Below are 15,675 nucleotides of genomic sequence, written 5' to 3'. Positions count from 1 at the left end.
TTAACAGTTTGCAATTGTGTTTCAGATCCGGTAAATATAATTATAATGAATGTTTTATTGAAGATAAATCATCAGACACCACAAAGTAATTTTCTTTGGCAAACTCATCCATTTTAAGTAGAATACCCAGCACACAGGATGTTTGTGCAACTTCTCCCCAACCCTTCAAACGGTGGTGGTCTTTGATGGTTTTTGTGAAGAGACACTATGCTGAATGCAAGTTTATTTCATTTTCTGTGGCGTACTTTTATTGGAGGTGGGCATAACATGAAAATCATGTTTTCTGCAGCGTACATGTCTTCTATAACCAATAACAACAGAAAATGCTGGAAACACTCAGCAGGCCAGGCCAGGCAGCATCCGTGGAGAGAGAAACAGAGTTAACGTTTCAGGTCGGCGCCCTTCATCAGAACTGGAAAAAGCTAGAGATAACAGATTTTAAGCAGGTGCAGAGGCGGGGGGGGGGGGGGGGGGGGAGAAGAGGAAGGAACTGAAGGAACATTCTGTGCTAATGTAGGAGGCAGGAAAGATAAAATGTTGCAAATGGGGATGGCAAAATCACACAGGCTGAAAAATGGGGGCAGGGGCTATAGTCTGAAATTGTTGAACTCAATGTTGAGTCCAAAAGGCTGTATAGTGCCTAATCGAAAGATGAGGTGCTGTTCTTCAAGCTTACGTTGAGCTTCATTGGAACAGTGTAAGAGGCCGAGGACAGAGAGATCAGAGTGGGGGTGGAGCGGAGAATTAAAGTAACAGGCAAGCGGAAGCTCGGGGTAGCTTTTTCCAGTTCTGATGAAGGGTCCCAGACCTGAAACGTTAACTCTGTTTCTCTCTCCACGGATGCTGCCTGGCCTGCCGAGTGTTTCCAGCATTTTCTGTTGTTATTTCAGATTTCCAGCATCCGCAGTATTTTGGCTATTGTCTTCTATAACCAGTCAGGTTGTTCCAAAGTAAGCCCACATCCACGGATTAAAATATCTACTCCACAGTCCTTTCGTGGCTGATTAAGAGCTTTGATTCTACTATGAACATTGATATCTGGCTCACTAACAAATTTTTATACTCATCAAAAATGTTACATTTCCCTTTTTACAACCAACTCACTGAATAAAAACAGAATGCCAAATCCTCGACTCCAAAACATTTTGGTTTTCCCCAATTCAGCCTGAAAGTCAAAAATATGAACGTCAATTCCTATTAGTCACACTCAATTGGAATTTAGTTCAAAATCACCAGTCTGGGAAAGTAAGCTAAAAATGTCACTCCTATGGTCACCTTAGATTTAGTCAATGATCTTACTCTCGTTAAGAGAGCAATTGGAGATTGAATTGGATTTAGCACTTGCATAAAATAGACTTGGAATTGCCAGTGCAAACTCCTCAAATGGGTTTGAACACAAAACTGACCACTGGGGTCCAAAGGAAAACAGTGCCATAACTGCAGAAAATTTATCAGCATGCAAAAAAGTTTTCTAATCATTCAACGAATACAAAAATCCGACAAGATGGACAGAATTCTGCTGCCCACACAGACACCTAGCAGAATCTGTATTTCCATTTACAGGTAGACTACCCTTTATCCGGACTTCCGAAAACCGAAACCCTCTAAAAACCGAAGGTTTTTTCGTTCAGCGTAAGTCGTGCGTACGACTTAAGCTGAACGAAAAAACCTTCGGTTTTTAGAGGGTTCCGGTTGCGGAAGTTCGGATAAAGGGTAAGTCGTGCGCACGACCCCCCGCCGACCCCCCCCCCCCCGCCAGCCCCGACAACCGCCGACCCCCCCGCGGACCCCGACAACCGCCGACCCCGCCAGCCCCGACAACCGCCGACCCCCCCGCGGACCCCGCCAGCCCCGACAACCGCCGACCCCCCCACGGACCCAGACAACCGCCGACCCCCCCGCGGACCCCGACAACCGCCGGCCCCGACAACCGCCGACCCCCCCGCGGACCCCGCCGGCCCCGACCCCCGCCGACCCCGACTGACTTACGCTGAGCGTCAGCGTAAGTCGTGCGCACGACCCCCCGCCGACCCCCCCGCGGACCCCCGCCGACCCACCTTCCGAAATCCGAAATTCTCCTTTATCCGAAACTCGGCTGGTCCCGAGGTTTTCGGATAAAGGATAGTCTACCTGTATTAAAAAATAAATACCTAATTACATTTCATGAAGCAAAGAGAACTAGAAATATAAAATGGAGGTAGCCTAGGGTTACGAAGGGGTAGAAAGTTTCCGGTAAATTTCTGGAAATTTTCCACGGGAAGTTTAGCTTGGGAATTTTGCCCAAAAAAGCACATGCTAGCATAATATATTTTTTTGGATTTCTTTTATTTTTTTTCCCCACAGGTCCTCTCTTAAAATTACTAACAGAGATGAAATCTTAATTATTAAGGAATTTCTTAATCAATATATGTTTATCTTCTTACTTGGCTTGTTTTAATAATTACAAGTTTTGTGTGTGATTGAACAAATGTGTCCTGATTGGTTGGATGAGTGGATGAGCGATCAGCTCCCTTTATTGGTGATGTAGCATTGTGCGTGCACAGGTCATGCTTCCATCACATGGAGCATCAGGAAAAATTTACTCACCCTGTTGCAATCGTGCTGATCGACTGCAGTTCGACACAGAGACGAATGCCCTTTATTTCTCTGCATAGAACAATGCCACGTTTACCGTCTCATGTGTGGAAGCATTTTACCCCAGGCATTAAAGATGGAAAGACGGTGTACGTGTGCAAACTCTGTACAAAGCCATATGTAAAGAATGCCACAAAGATGCAGCAGCATTTATCCAAATGCAACAATTTCACTCAAAGCTCACAGCAGTCAGCCCAGAGTTCCTCTGCTTCCATTGAAGATGATGGTTCACATTCAGCATCAGGCTCATCAGCAACTCCTGGCCCACTTGGAAGGTTCTTTAATACAATGGATAACCATAGCCAGAAGAATGCAGATGAGTGCCTTGCTCGAGCTGTATATGCGACAGGCTCCCCTCATGCTCACAGCCAATGTGTACTGGAAGAGATTTTTCAATGTTATTCACCCTGCATACTGTCCTCCCACCAGACATGTTTTGTCTACTTATTTGCTGAAGGCCGAGTATAACAGAGTGATGCGCTATCAATAACTCAAAAGACTGAGATTAAGCGAGTAACTAACAGGCTTTTATTAACAAGAGAATGAAGGTGTGCCTCGAGTGGTCGACCGGTCCAGAATACAGAGGGACTGTGGAGCAGTCACCTTTATACCTGGACTCGTGAGAGGAGTCAGCCGAGACATGTACTGGCATGTACACAGTGGAATACAAACAGTGGTTTACCACATTCACCCCTTGTTTAAAATTGAGTCCGGCGGGGTGAAGTGTATTAAAAGTGGGGTAGTGAAGCTTCCGGCGTCGAGTCCCGCGTAGGCTGGGGCACTGGTGTGTAGTCCTCGTAGGTGTCGAGCGGGTCGCGGGGCCCAGGCCTGCTGTGGCTGGATATTGGATCGTGGGGGGGGGGTGGTAGTGGGTTACTGCGGCCCCCGAGGGTGCGAGGTCTCGTATGCAGACTGTGTCCTCCCGCCCGTCCGGGTATGCAATGTAAGCATACTGGGGGTTGGCGTGGAGGAGGTCGACCCTCTCGACCAGGGGGTCCATTTTATGGGTCCTCACGTGTCTTCTCAGTAGGACCGGCCCTGGGGACGTCAGCCATGGCGGTAGCGATGTCCCCGATGTGGACTTCCTTGGGAAGACAAACATTTTCTCATGAGGGGTGGCGTTAGTGGCAGCGCAGAGCAGTGACCGAATAGAGTGGAGCGCATCGGGGAGCACATCCTGCCAGCGGGAGGTCGGAAAGCCCCTAGACTTTAAGGCTAGCAGGGCGGCCTTCCAAACTGTCGCATTCTCTCTTTCCACCTGTCCGTTCCCCCGGGGGTTGTAACTGGTGGTCCTGCTTGTGGCAATACCCCTAGCGAGCAGGTACTGACGGAGTTCGTCGCTCATAAACGATGAGCCCCGGTCGCTATGGATATAGCTGGGGAACCCTAACAGGGTGAAGAGGTCGTTCAGACATTTAATGACCGTGGCACTGGTCATGTCCGGGCAGGGGATGGCAAACGGGAGTACTCATCAATAATGTTGAGGAAGTACACATTGCGGTCAGAGGAGGGGAGAGGCCCTATAAAATCAACGCTCAGGTGCTCGAAGGGGCGAGTGGCTTTTATCAGGTGAGCCCTGTCTGGTCTATAAAAGTGCGGTTTGCACTCAGCACAGACTTGGCAGTTCCTGGTCATGGTCCTGACCTCCTCAATGGAGTAAGGCAGGTTGCGGGCCTTGATGAAGTGGAAGAACCTGGTGACCCCCGGGTGGCAGAGGTCATTGTGGAGGGCCCGCAGTCTATCGATCTGCGCGCTGGCGCAGGTGCCACGCGATAGAGCATCCAGGGGTTCATTGAGCTTCCCGGGCCGGTACAAGATCTCGTAATTGTAGGTGGAAAGTTCGATTCTCCACCTCAAGATCTTGTCGTTTTTGACTTTGCCCCTCTGCTTGTTGTTAAACATGAAAGCAACTGAACGCTGGTCAGTGAGCAGGGTAAATCGTTTTCCGGCCAGGTAGTGCCTCCAATGACGCACAGCCTCCACAATAGCCTGGGCCTCCTTCTCAACAGCAGAGTGTCTGGTCTCCGGGCCCTGGAGGGTTCGTGAAAAGAAGGCCACGGGTCTCCCCGCCTGATTAAGGGTAGCGGCCAGGGCAAAGTCGGACGCGTCGCTTTCCACCTGGAAGGGGATGGATTCGTCCACTGCGTGCATGGCGGCTTTGGCAATGTCTTCCTTGATACGGTGGAAGGCTAAGCGGGCCTCTGCTGTCACGGGAAAAGAGGTGGACTTGATCAGCGGACGGGCCTTGTCCGCATAGTAGGGGACTCACTGGGCGTAATAAGAGAAGAACCCTAGGCACCTCTTCAGGGCCTTGAGGCAGTGGGAGTTCCATAAGGGGACGCATCGGGTCGGGGTCAGGACCGATGACTCCATGTTCCACAACACAGCCAAGGATGGCGAGGTGGGTTGTGCGGAATATGCACTTCTCCTTGTTATACGTCAGGTTGAGGAGTTTGGCGGTGCAGAGGAATTTTTCGAGGTTTGCGTCATGGTCCTGCAAGTCATGGCCGCAGATGGTCACATTGTCCAGATATGGGAAAGTGGCCTGCAACGCATTTTGATCGACCATCCGGTCCATCTCCCTTTGGAAGACGGAGACCCCGTTGGTGACGCCAAAGGGAACCCTAAGGAAGTGATAGAGGCGGCCGTTTGCCTCAAAGGCAGTATACTGGCGGTCCTCAGGGCGGATAGGGAGCTGGTGGTACGCTGATTTCAGGTCAATGGTCGACAAGACACGGTACTGCGCGATCCGGTTGACCATATCAGCTATGCGGGGGAGTGGGTAAGCGTCCAGCAGGGTGTAGCGATTTATTGTCTGGCTGTAGTCGATGAGCAGGCGCTGCTTCTCGCCGGTCTTAACGACCACAACCTGGGCTCGCCAGGGGCTGGTGCTGCCCTCAATAATCCCCTCCTTCAGGAGCCGCTCCACTTCGGTTTTAATGAAAACCCTGTCCCCGGCACTGTATCGCCTGCTCTTTGTGGCGATGGGCTTACAGTCGGGGGTGAGGTTAGCAAACAGTGGGGGGGGGGGGGGGGTGATTCTGAGTGTGGAGAGGTTGCACCTGGTGCGCGGCGGGCAATTTGGAAGCTGCTGGCTGCGGACTGTGAGTGGGGGGAGGGGTCCACCGTACGCCAAAGTAACACTTTTAAGGTGGCACTGAAAATCTAACCCCAGTAGAACGGCAGCGCAGAGGTGGGGCAGGACCAGAAGTTTAAAATTATCGTACACAGTCCCGTCTACTACGAGTGTCACCACGCAGTAGCCGCCAATGTCCGCCGACTGGGACTCGGAGGCCATAGAAATCCGCTGGTGCGCAGGCAGGACTGGGAGAGAGCAACGCCGCACCGTGTCGGGGTGGATGAAGCTCTCCGTGCTCCCAGAGTCAAAAAGGCAGATTGTTTCGTGACCATTTACCTTAATGTCCATTGTGGACCGGGCCAGCTGGTGCGGGCTCGCTTGGTCCAGCGTAACGGAGGCCAGCGTAGGGGTCGGTGTGTCGCTGCGGGTATCAGATGAGGCGGTGTTGGGGGCCTGCTGCGTCCCGGCTGTCGTCCAAGATGGCGGCGTCCATGATCCCCATGTGGCTGGAGGCGTCCAAAATGGCTGCTGTTCCGGTGGTTCGCACATGGCTGGGGAGGCCCAAGATGGCGGCCCGCACGCGGCGCTGCTGGGGTTCGGGGTGGCTTTGGCCCTGCAGACGCTGGCGTAGTGTCCCTTCTTCCCGCAGCCCGAGCAGATCGCATTTTTCGCCGGGCAGCGCGCTCTGGGGTGTTTGGCCTGGCCACAGAAGTAGCATTTCTGGCCTTGGGGCACTGCTGTCTGGCCTTGGGACACTGCTGCGGTAGTTGGGCCGTTGCTGGGATGTGGCTGGGGTGGCACGGCGCTATGAGACGGTCCTACCGTGTCCCAGGCTGTCGTTCCCGCGGCGTCCACGGTGCAGAGGAGTAGGCATCCATGCCCCGGTAGGCTGCGTCCAATGATAGTGCGAGTTCAGAGGCCTTGTTGAGGTCGAGGTCACTCTGCTCCAACAATCGCTGTCGGGTGTAATTCGACCTGTGGCCCGCTACAAAAGCGCCCCGGATAAGTTCCTCTGTGTACACGGCGGCCTTTACATCCTTACAACCACAGGCACGGCCAAGCACAGACAGTGCCTGAAGGTATTCCTCGGTCGATTCCCCAGGTTGTTGTTTACGACTCCCCAGAAGGTGCCTGGCGTACACTTCGTTCACTGGGCGCGTGTACTGGTCCTTGAGGAGCTTGATAGCATCCGCGTACGAGGTCGCGTCCTGGATGACCGAGTACACTCGGGGTTCACTTTGGAGGTCAGGACATCCAGTTTGTCCTCGTCCGATTTGACCGTTGCAGCGGAGGCGATCAGGAATTTTTCAAAGCACCTCAGCCAGTGAGTAAACTTGATGGATGCATCCGACTCCCGATGGTCTAAGTCTAGGCATGCTGGTGTGAGGATCTTCTCCATTATAAAAATCTTGTTAATAAAATTGATGCGCTATCAATAACTCAAAAGACTGAGATTAAGCGAGTAACTAACAGGCTTTTATTAACAAGAGAATGAAGGTGTGCCTCGAGTGGTCGACCGGTCCAGAATACAGAGGGACTGTGGAGCAGTCACCTTTATACCTGGACTCGTGGGAGGAGTCAGCCGAGACATGTACAGGCATGTACACAGTGGAATACAAACAGTGGTTTACCACACAGAGTCCAAGGAAAGCTCAAAGAAACGATAGAGATGGCAGACTGTGTTGCAGTTATCTCAGATGGGTGGTCAAATGTACGAGGGGAGGGCATCATAAACTACATCGTCTCCACTCCTCTCCCAGTGTTCTTCAAGAGCACAGACACGAAGGACAACAGACACACAGGCACATACATTGCTGATGAGCTGAAAGCAGTCATCAATGATCTTGGATCACAAAAGGTCTTTGCAGTAGTTACTGACAATGCTGCGAATATGAAGGCTGTTTGGGCTCAAGTGGAGGAGGCCTACCCTCATATTACGTCTATTGGGTGCGCAGTCATGGGCTCAACCTGCTCAAGGACATCATGGGTTTGAGAACCATGGAAACACTGTACAAGAGAGCCAAGCAAATTGTTAAGTATGTCAGGGGAAAACAGGTAGTTGCAGCAACCTACAACTCCAAGCAAACGACAAAGAACAAGAACACCACACTGAAGCTGCTCAGCAACACTAGATGGGGTGGCATTGTCATAATGTACAACAGCCTTCTGGAGGGTAAGGAGTCGCTGCAAGAAATGGCAATATCCCAGTCTGGGGATATGGAAGCCACCATCAAGAAAATACTGCTGGATGATGTGTTTTGGGAGAGAGTGGTTAGCAGCCTTAAACTACTCTCACCAGTAGCATCTGCAATTGCTCAGATTGAAGGAGATGACGCCGTCTTGTCAGATGTTCTCAGGCTTTTTGCTGATTTAAAAGAACAAATCAGCATTGCCCTACCCACATCCCTGCTGCTCAAAGCAGAGGAGAAGGCAATTGTTCAATTCATACAGACGTGTCAAGAATTTTGTGTCAAGCCGATTCATGCTGCAGCATACATGCTGGACCCAAAGCATGTTGGGAGACCAATACTTTCTGGAGAACATATCAACAGCGCTTAGTTTGATTTCTACCCTCTCACGCCACCTCAATCTGGACGTGGGCAAAGTTCTGGGAAGTCTGGCAAAGTTCTCTGGAATAGGGACGGGATATGGGAATCATGCAAGCATATCAGTGCACATACCTGGTGGAAGGGACTTTGTGCATCTGAGGCCCTGTCACCCATTGCATCGGTGATACTCCAAATCCCACCTTCATCAGCGGCCTCTGAACGAAACTGGTCACTTTTTGGGAATACGCATATAGAGGTGCGCAACAGGCTGACTAACAAGAGAGTGGAGAAACTGGTGGCTATCCGGGCAAACCTACAACTTATTGAGCCAGATGCAGAAGTGTCCACCACACAGCTAGACAGTGACACAGAGAAGGAAATGGACACGTCAGAGAATCAGGAGGAGCAATGAGGAGTAGAAGACTCAGAAGACTCATGAGTAGAAGACTCAAAGGGACAAAATAAGGACAAATTACAGGCGAAATAAGCTGACGCTCTTTTTATTTTATTTTAGATGGGGCTTTTTTGTAAGGGTTCAATAAAGTTCAAAACTATAACCTAAATAAAGTTTTGAAAGCCTGTTTTTATTTGTATGGAACAGTATGTCTATTTTGGTGACAAAGATAATATAAGGGTCAGAGACAAAAAAACTCAAAATTCCCATAAATTCCCCAAAATTCCCATGGAAAGTTTCCTTTTAAAAATTCCTGGAATTTTGCAACCCTAAGGTAGCCTACAGCAAAGTATATATTTCAGCCCAAGTCAAGCATAGTTTTATATTACCTTGAAATACCATGCCACAAATAGTCTTCAAATGTTCATGTAGCACATTACAAATAAAACAACTGAAGCAGAAAACTAATGGAGGTTAAGTGCCTAAAATTTGATGCACTGTTCTGCACACATGAATGAATGGTCAGACAATAGACAGCACAAGGTTAAAGATTGCACAACATTTTCACTCAATATGCTCATGTGCAACAAGGCACGCAAAATAGACGACTTAAGCACCTACAATCACTCAATAGCACAAGCAGCTTCATCATGACAGAATGAATTCCTAATACAATTTGAGGAGTACATTTCCCTTACTATACATGCAAATTACTTGTGGAATGTCTGAATGATGGAGGGTAGCTGATCATTCCAAATGAAGAATTCCTCTATTTATGGTCTTCGCCGCTCCTATTCATTGTACTTTTAAAAGAAACTCTTGCAGGTCTCGGTAAATTTATCCAGTGAGCAGCTGATTCACAGATGTTTGGGCTTCACCCCCAGCTAGAAGTACAGAACAGTGTGGGCCTCCTTCCTGCTCTCCCCTCCCTCCCCACCTTCCCTTCCTGCCATAGCTGGAGGACCTACGGCAACAGGTGGCACCGAGCCCCCATGAGCACATTGTTCATCTAATCATTCAATTCAATTTTATTTGCCATATGTACTAGTACAATGGAATGCTTACTCCCCGTCGGGACACGTCAGCTATTCTTACAGCGCCGTGTTCAGAAAGTCAATTCTTTGGCATCCAGTGGCAGTGGGAGCACCATGTCCCTCAGCCACTCCGTCCTCCTCGGCTCCACGTGTGGTGGCCTGCTTCTCCCGCTCACCCTCTGGCCACCATTCCCGGCTCCCGTCCTCCCAGTCGGACTGCGAGTCGTCGTGGCTGCTGCTCGATGCGCTGCCTCCGCCCGACTCACCGAACACATCCTCCTGTCGCCGCGGCCTCCACTTCACCGTCGCCGGCTCCACGGTCCGACGGTCCGGGCCTGCTTCTCCCGCTTCCGGTCCGGCCTCTGGCCGCCATGCTCGGCTCCCCTCCTCCCAGTCAGAATACTTCCCCGCTGAGAAGCAGCCAGCTGACGTGCTCTAGCGGGTCAACGTGGCTGCTGCTGCGTCCCGATGCGCTGCGCTGCCTCCGCCCGACTCGCCGAACAACTCGCTCCGGTTGCGGGAGCGAGCGGCAAGAGCGGGCCGCCCGAAGCAGGGAGAGCGCGCTAGCGCCGGACCGTCTCGGTCGCCACCATCTTGACTAATTGATCTAATTGCTTTACATAGACATGGTAGTGTTTATTGCCCATCCCTAGTTACTCAGATTATTAAGAGTCAACCATCTAGTGGGACTGAAATCACACATGGGCCAAGCCGGGTAGAGGTGACAGGTTCCATTATTAAACCAGTTGGGGTTTTATGACTCTTCTGGTCCCATTCTACAAATTACCAATTTATTAAATTTAATGTCAGAACTTGCCATGGTGGTATTTGAATTCTCAACCTCTGGGCTGTGACTTCAATACCATAACACTACCATGCCTTATACACTCTCTGAAGAGGCAGGTGATCTTCACATAATACATAAAACTAGACCTCTCTACTATGCAACCACTGAATCTGCACTTACACCAAGAATTTAACAAAATTAAAATCCAAATCCTCCAAATCAGTGAAACAGTAAAAGAGGAAAGAGCAAGTTATTTGGAGAATTAACTTCAAAGAATGCAAAAGGAAAAAGTACAGCAGCTTTTCTTTTTGTAAAAAAAGACAACCCAAAAAATGGAAGTGAGCGTCCCATGATTCAATATTTAGGCCTCCCTTAAGGTCCAACATGTAGGAAAAAGCACTTTCTTTGCTGGACAAATCAGACAGCATTTAGTGCTCTCCCAATCTACTGCTGTAACTTCAACAGATCGTTGAAATCCCATAAAAAAGTGTCAATGGCTAAACAATAGTTTACCCAGTTTCTCTAGAGTTCCATCGATCTTCCAAATTTATGGCAAGAGATCAGAAGAATCACAGAAATTATCCTCCGTAATGTCCGCAAGAGGAATCACAAGAAAATAGTCCTGCTAAGGTGGACTGCAAAGGAGAGCGGTTAGGGGGAGGACAGAATGGTGTATGGTGCCGCAGGTGATAGAGTTCAAGATGGATGACAAACAAGCCACAATAGAAAATTACAAAGGATATGACTTAGACCGATGCAGCTCAGGCTCTCTGGGCAGGAGAAAAGAACCAGGTTAGAGGGTCTCAAACATGGAGATGTTGGAATCTAGTTGCAAGGCAAGAATGCATTCCAGGATATTAGGAGAAAAAGATTGTTTGGAGTTAGCACCGTCACTTTGCTGAGGATGAGTTTTTTTTGAGGACAGTGGTGAGCAGCATTTGTGAAGGAGAGAAAGGTCAATGATGCCAGTATATATGGAGCACAGGAGGAGAAGTTGATGGTCAAGAGCAGGGACAGTAGAGGATCAATGGGGCAACGCAGATGCTTTCACGGACAAGATGAGGACTAAAGTGAAGACGTAGGAGAAACTGAATGCTGGGTGGTAGGGACTTGGTTGGAAAGATGGCAGGAGGGCAGGCCAAAAGTTGAGTAAGAATTAGGAGTGAGGGAGCTGTGTGTCCAAAATGAGGATGGAGGGTGCAATGGGGAGAGTTAGTGGTAGAGAAGAAGTTGTTGGTGGTAGTGAAGAGGAGCATAGAGCTGTTTTCAGATGATCTGGAAGTAATAATTTGATATTGATGTGGCAAGGGAGCAATGTTACAGCTTAGGGGAGTCAAACAAGATCTGCCAATGGACAACGAGGCTGGCTGCTCACCATGTGCTTTTCAGCTTGCAACCCATGAACTTGAGACTATAGAGTCGTCACATATTGCCTATCATGTTTAAATGATTACCTTAAATAATTAGTGCATTCGCAACCTTGGCGTCATATTTAACCCTGAAATGAGCTTCCAACCACATATCTGCCCATTTCCACCTCCGTAACATTGCCAGTCTCTGCCCTCGCCTCAGCTCATCCACTGCTGAAACCCTCGTCCATGCCTTTGTTACCTCTAGACTCAACTATTCCAACGCACTCCTGGCTGGCTTCCCACATTCTACCCTACGTAAAGTTAAGCTCATCCAAAACTCAGCTGCCGATGTTCTAACTCACACCAAGTCCCATTCACCCATCACCCCTGTGCTCGCTGACCTACATTGGATCCCAGTTAAATGACGCCTTGATTTCAAAATTCTCATCCTGGTTTTCAAATCCCTCCATGGCCTCGCCCCTCCCCATCTCTAATCTCCTCCAGCCCCACCCCACCCCAAGATTCCTGCACTCCTCCAATTCTGCCCCCTTGAGCATCCCTGATTAAACTCGCTCAGCCTTTGGTGGCCGTGCCTTCTGTTGCCTAGGCCCCAAGCTCTGGAATTCCCTGCCTAAACCTCTCCGCCTCTCTACCTCACTTTCCTCGATTAAGATGTTCCTTAAAACCTACCTCTTTGACCAAGTTTTTGGTCACCTGCCCTAATTTCTCCTTATGTGGCTCGGTGTCAAATCTTTTGACTTATACTACTCCTGTGAAGCGCCTTGGGACGTTTTACTACGTTAAAGGCGCTATATAAATACAAGTTGTAGTTGTTGTTGTTCAGTACTTTGTTTTATTCAAATATCTCATTGTCACTAGACATTTTTTTTTAAATTCGCTTATGGGATCTGGGCGTCTCTGGCAAGGCCAGCATTTATTGCCCATCCCCAATTATCCTCGAGAAGATGGTGGTGAGCCGCCTTCTTGAACCGCTGCAGTCCGTGTGGTGAAGGTACTCCCACAGTGCTGTTAGGGAGGGAGTTCCAGGATTTTGACCCAGGAAAAGCTACCACTACCAATTAGGAACCAGTCAGCCATACAAATACTGTATAACCAATCAAAATTGCTTAATTTTGTTTCAAAGCTCCAAAACCAACCAGAGGCCTAAATAATTCTCTTCATGTTCCCCCATCAAGCCCATTCTATATAACTGAAAACATATATAATCTAAAACACATCAAAAATAAAATAAGCTCATCTATGAAGTCAGCAATGTAGGTTAGAAATGTTCCAAACAGATTGCCTTCACACAAGGCTGCGCCTCTCCAGGGATGAGGATTACATTATTTTTCTTTTTTTTGGAGAAAATAATGGAGTGTATTGTTAAAAGAAATGCAGTACAAGTTATGTATACAGATTTTCAACAGTCATTTGATATTTCCCATCTAGGACACTTGTTAATAAAAGTAAGACACTGGACATTGAAGAAAAGTGGCAACATGGATTGGAAGTTAGCTACGGTCAGAGAGTGGTGGTTGTAAACAGCGGTGTCTTCAGGGATCAATGTTAGGACCACTGCTCTAACATATGATCTGGGCTGGGAGAACTATCAATATTTGCAGATGACACAAAAAGAGGCACATTTAATTGTGGTCCTGAATAAATTTGGGATTCAGGGTTATTGAAAATGCAGCTAGGGAATGCTGTAGATAGATGGGCTGGATGGACCAAAAGACAGCTGCCTGAAACTGCTAATATGATTCCAGTCCACTTTTAAAATTCTTGGATTTATATCGAACCTTTTTTTTTATAAACTGGTTATGCATTCATCGGGGTTTTGGATATCCAGTGGGGGATTTTCCTTTGCAAGAGCTTTGCTCAGAGGCATTACAAGTGACGTGATTCTCTCCTGTTTGCAAAATGGCAAAACGTAGGAGACCTTCCTGTTTCAAACACACTGGTCTTTAAAAGTGGGAGGACAAGTTGATAGAGTTGTTAAAAAATTTGTATGGAATCCAAACACAGCAAGATTACCAGAATATCATCATTTATAACTGTACGGTGATTATCTCGACAGCCTAAAATGAATCTTATGTATTTTGTAATTCACTCTAAATGCATAGAATACCTTCTAAATACTAAGATAGCTCCACCACAGAAGTTAGAAAACTTCACTTAATCAGCTCTGAAGTAAATCGGAGCACCGTAACTAAATCCAGCTGAGTTTCAAAGATAGTGAACCCTGCACAAAGTCCAAAAGAGCTGAGCATTAAACTTTTTTTTTTGAATGAGGTCAATATTGTTCCATTTGCCCAGAGATACCAACAAATCAATTTTAAAGGTATATAGGAAATACTTAAAGGACCTTTCTGAACAGAGAAGACAAAGAAACTTTGCTGCTGAAAAGCAACAGAGACATTCATCCTGATGGGTGAAAGGGAAATGAGGGCTGATCCGAGACGATAGCGCTTGCACAGAATGCAAACAGGAGAGAATCACGTCACTTGTAATGCCTCAGTGAGCAAAGCTCTTGCAAAGGAAAATCCCCCACTGGATATCCAAAACCCCGATGAATGCATAACCAGTTAAAAAAAAAGGTTCGATATAAATCCAAGAATTTTAAAAGTGGACTGGAATCATATTAGCAGTTTCAGGCAGATGTCTTTTGGTCCACCCAGCCCATCTATCTACAGCATTCCCTAGCTGCATTTTCAATAACTCTGAATCCCAAATTTATTCAGGACCACAATTAAATGTGGTACATCATCACAGAGCGACATATGCAAAGTAAATAAATAAACTTGACACTGACAGACCTTACAATCCATGGCTCATCATTCACTGGTTCTATTATTCTAGCTTCTCAGGCTAAGGTGGAAAGCTTTACTTTCAACTCAGTTTAGGACGCTTACACAAGTAAGACGAGTATAGATAGAATTTCATTGATCAGTCCCTTTGGTATGCCAGCAGCAATCATCTCTCATACTGATCAGTTCCATGTAGTTTGAGCTTTCAACCAGGTCAGCAGCTCCAAGGCTGTTATGGACCACAAAACCGAGGAAACTCAAATTGCTCCAGTTAGGACGTATGCAATTCTCTCACTTTTATATTCATCAACTGTAACCAAAACTTGCGCTGCAATTTCTTGAGTTGCACTTAAAACTTACAAGCTACCAAATACAACAGATAAAGCTGAATGAGAAATGAGTGGTTGCCTAAATTGTATCAGAGAATTGAGCAAATAATGGGAGTGATATTGAATCCTTGCAATATCACTGCATTTAAATAAACAATACAAATACAGAAGATGCAGAGAATTCAGGTTATTGCCACCAGGAAACACAGAAGCTGCAGGCGACACAATCTGAACACATTCCTGTGACTTGGAAAAAATGCATCAGGACAACGGAAGGCAAGACAATGGTGACAGAGTTCCTCAATCAAATATTATTCAGTTTCCACTTATTAAGTAGTGGATGGTTACAAATTCTGCATTTTTTTTTTGCTATAACTGCACATTTAGTAAAGCCCTGTAGTTTCATCGTAATTTGTTAAATTTATTTACAATGCTGAATGACACAAAACTCACCCTTGGTTGCCAATTCTCATACTGCTTCTGTAAGTTAGCACCAATGCTTTCCAAAGCTTTCTGAGGGCTCATGGACAGTGGATCTGTAAGATATTAACAGCAAAATCATTTCAATGAATGAGACAGTTATTTACAAATATAAATATGCCAAAAAACGACGTTAAGGTCTGTGGGCTTGGAAGAAAACTATTTGTTTCAGTGATCTATGATTTCATGAGTTCAAATCCCACCTGGGGAATTTAAATTCAAATAATTAA

At 47.4% G+C, this 15,675-nt stretch overlaps 1 protein-coding gene across 2 annotated transcripts in view; it reads right to left on the bottom strand.

Moving 5' to 3' along the window:
• rptor (regulatory associated protein of MTOR, complex 1) overlaps positions 1-15,675 on the bottom strand; it is a 432,389-nt gene that overhangs the window by 364,102 nt on the left and 52,612 nt on the right. For both annotated transcript variants that reach the window (XM_085963808.1, XM_085963809.1), the window contains exon 3: positions 15,419-15,501. In XM_085963808.1, the coding sequence (XP_085819934.1) occupies positions 15,419-15,501 (83 nt within the window). The remainder of the gene's footprint in view (positions 1-15,418; positions 15,502-15,675) is intronic.

This window comes from Somniosus microcephalus, chromosome 21, assembly GCF_052327205.1.
Source record: "Somniosus microcephalus isolate GS21.2 chromosome 21, FLI_Smic_1.0, whole genome shotgun sequence".
Classification (NCBI taxonomy): Eukaryota; Metazoa; Chordata; class Chondrichthyes; order Squaliformes; family Somniosidae; genus Somniosus; species Somniosus microcephalus.
This window is presented reverse-complemented; position numbering and strand designations above follow the sequence as displayed.